Genomic DNA, 2,948 nt, shown 5'->3' on the forward strand with positions numbered 1-2,948 from the left:
AATTACAGAAAACGTGTGGTTCTCAGAGAGGTTTCCTCAGACCCCAACCCAACCCAAGGCATGCATTTTCAAGATTCTGTTACCTGTTGTTATAACCAGGACAGTACTTCATTATAACTACAAACTAATATTTGTACTGAAGGCCTCTCTAGAAATCTCCCTTGGTTTCTAAACAACATATACTGTTAACGGCATATGCCACTTGTTATAAGTTCTCTGTTCTGGAATTTGCACTGCAATGCTTTATGACTTTTTTCATGTAGAAAGTGGCCAGACAGACTCCTTCATGCAGACCTTACAGCTAGGATATGCTCCAGCTCATAGCAAAATATGCTAAGGGGATGATTTATTAGTAAAATACAACCTTTTCAGAGTTGTGGCAAAACACACCCACTGTCTAAAGCAGAAGCTGCTTTGCTATCTTCACTGGAATTGTGCCAAAAGAAAATTAAGTCCTAAATAGCATCTTGCATAGTCAGGGTAGAGCACAATGCAAACACAAGCTTGTTACTGTGCCTGGCGCTCTTAGAACAGGTATAAATATATTTTCATTTACAAATGGGGAAACTAGAGCAAGCCTGTTGAATAACTCGATAAAGGTTCACAGAAGATACGGGCAGAGCATCTAAATCCCAGCTTCATCCCCGACAGGCAAGCAGCACCGATACTCCCCCAAAAAGGCAGGATGGATGAGAAGAATGGCTGGACCTGGTCATGTCTTCCTTGGGAAGAGGGGCAGGGTTTGGCACAGCCCTGCCTGCCCGAGGTGCCCTTCCCTCTGCTAGCAGAGCAATTTGGCAAGAGCTGGTTGATGCTGTGGTTGCCCACTCCCTGCCTGGGGACACGTGTGCCCAGTTTGTCCCTGCTTTAAACCTTCCTCCCTTCAAACCATGGATCCCTCCCCAAGTAAGCTCGTATTTGGGTGAATTGGGATGCTTGCACGGAATACGGCGTAAAACCAGTCGGCTGATCATACTCGAATGGTTTAGGAAGGCGGTGCCCCTCGCCATTAGCGACTGCTCCCACAACACCGCAGGGGGAAGTGCCAGCAGCCAGGAGAGGCTCGAGTTGGTGAAGCCTGGCTTCCTGCTGTGAACACCAGGCCAGCTACCTCCAGCACAGCTAACTGCAGCAGGGACCTGCAATTCCTCCTTCCAAACTTTAACCCCATACCTTGGTAATAAATGAACACACGTTCGGTAGAAATGCAACTTACAGATGCGCAAAGGTGCGTGGAATGCTCAAAGGTAAAATGGGGGAAACAAGTTAATGAGACTGGAAGTAACTTGCATAATTAAATAACCTGTATGGAATTATGTCCTCCTAATAAGAGTTATGTGTTGTTTGTGTTTTGCAAACTTCATGAACAAAGGATATTGAAAACACACAGAAAATTAGAAAGTAAGCATGAGACCATACACAGAAAAAAAATGCAGCCATTATTATGCAGATTAATTACAGCTTTCAATCTGAATTTAGAGACAGAATCAGTGATTTTTTTGAGGTGGTGACAAATCCTGCCCATTTACTCATAATGTCAGAGAAAGCGTTAAAAAAAAAATATTAGTGCCATATACAAAATAAACAACATTTGACCCTGGAGAGTAAAGTATCGTTAGGAACTTTCTAAGCCATTAAAAAAAGAAAAAAAAAAAGAGAGGGAGAGAAAGAGACGCATGCAAAAAATTTCATTTCAGCTGAAAAGCCCGTGTTCTAAAATGATGTTTCAAATGCTTTTAACACAGCTGAAAATACCTTTTAAACCCATGAGGCTTCATCTACAACTCTGGCTGAAGACTATTCATTAAAGGAAATAGATGGGGACCAGATGAGGGTTTCTTAATCACTGGTTCTCATCACCAGCCCCCATGACTGGGACTACACCAGGTCCCAGCACAAGTCCGAGCAGCTTCAAAGGCACTGCAGCATCCGTGGGCCGGCAGGGGCCCCTGGGGCACTGCAGAGCCCCCACTGCCATGCCGCTCCAGCCCTCGATTTCTCCTGCACCATCCCCATCTCCCCCAGCACCTCCTCAGTGCAGCAGGTCACACCACCAGTTAGCAGAGCTCCCCGCTGAAGGAGCGGCGCCCAAATTACTACGCAGGGACAGCTCGAGGCTGCCTTAGCTTCCCTGACCCGAGGACTGGGTGCCACAGGCTGCAGGCTGGAGGAAAGGGGATGTGGTGACGCTGTCTGCTGCTCGGAGAGGCATGACCGTGCACAGCCTCCTCCTGCACCACCAAACCTGCTCGGCAGAGCAGCCTTACAGGGCACCCATTTTTCTCCAGAGAAGATGAAGCTTCACAGAAGCTGCCCTCAGACACTCTTGCCTACAAATCCAACACAGAAAATCCCCAAATCAAGAGATGCAGACAGCTCTGGTTGAAGCCCCGTGCTGCAACCCCGATGGCTCTGTGTGGGCTGGAGCAGTTTGCTATTTAAGAAGCACAGGCGACTGAAAGAGTAAAGAGCTAGAAAAGAGCACAGCACATTTAGTGTGGTTTTAAGCAATGCTGCTGGGCATGTTCCAGTTCAAGTGACCCCCCAATTAGCTGGGCGAGAAACAGATTTGGAGCAGCAATCTGGGAACTTTGTAAAATTACTTCAGGGGATTTCCTCTTTCCTCACTCACATAAAACTTCCCCCAAGGTGCAAAACCACTAACTGCTTTTATCACTCTGTGCAGGGGGATGGGATTAAAAATAACCGATAAGAACAATGAATTAAAATGGAACAAAAGAAAGACAACAGTAAAAATGAACGGTAAAAACAAAACAAAAGGACAAATAAGCGAAATCTCAGGCAGAGGGCCAGGAACACATCAGCAGAATGAAACAAGACAAATCTGAGGCAGGGTATCACCAACACATTGCCAAACCCTCCAAAATTGCTGAACATACCACAGTGCCATTAGGTTTTTGTGGGAGTTCTACAGACCTCTACAATAC

At 46.1% G+C, this 2,948-nt stretch overlaps 1 protein-coding gene across 1 annotated transcript in view; it reads right to left on the reverse strand.

The window, feature by feature from the left end:
* RNF150 (ring finger protein 150) overlaps positions 1–1,010 on the reverse strand; it is a 58,917-nt gene extending 57,907 nt beyond the window's left edge. The window contains exon 1 of the mRNA XM_009643651.1: positions 890–1,010. Coding sequence (XP_009641946.1) covers positions 890–1,010 — 121 coding nt within the window. The remainder of the gene's footprint in view (positions 1–889) is intronic.
* Between the last annotated feature and the right edge of the window lie 1,938 nt (positions 1,011–2,948).

This window comes from Egretta garzetta, unplaced genomic scaffold, assembly GCF_000687185.1.
Source record: "Egretta garzetta isolate BGI_Z169 unplaced genomic scaffold, ASM68718v1 scaffold258, whole genome shotgun sequence".
Classification (NCBI taxonomy): domain Eukaryota; kingdom Metazoa; phylum Chordata; class Aves; order Pelecaniformes; family Ardeidae; genus Egretta; species Egretta garzetta.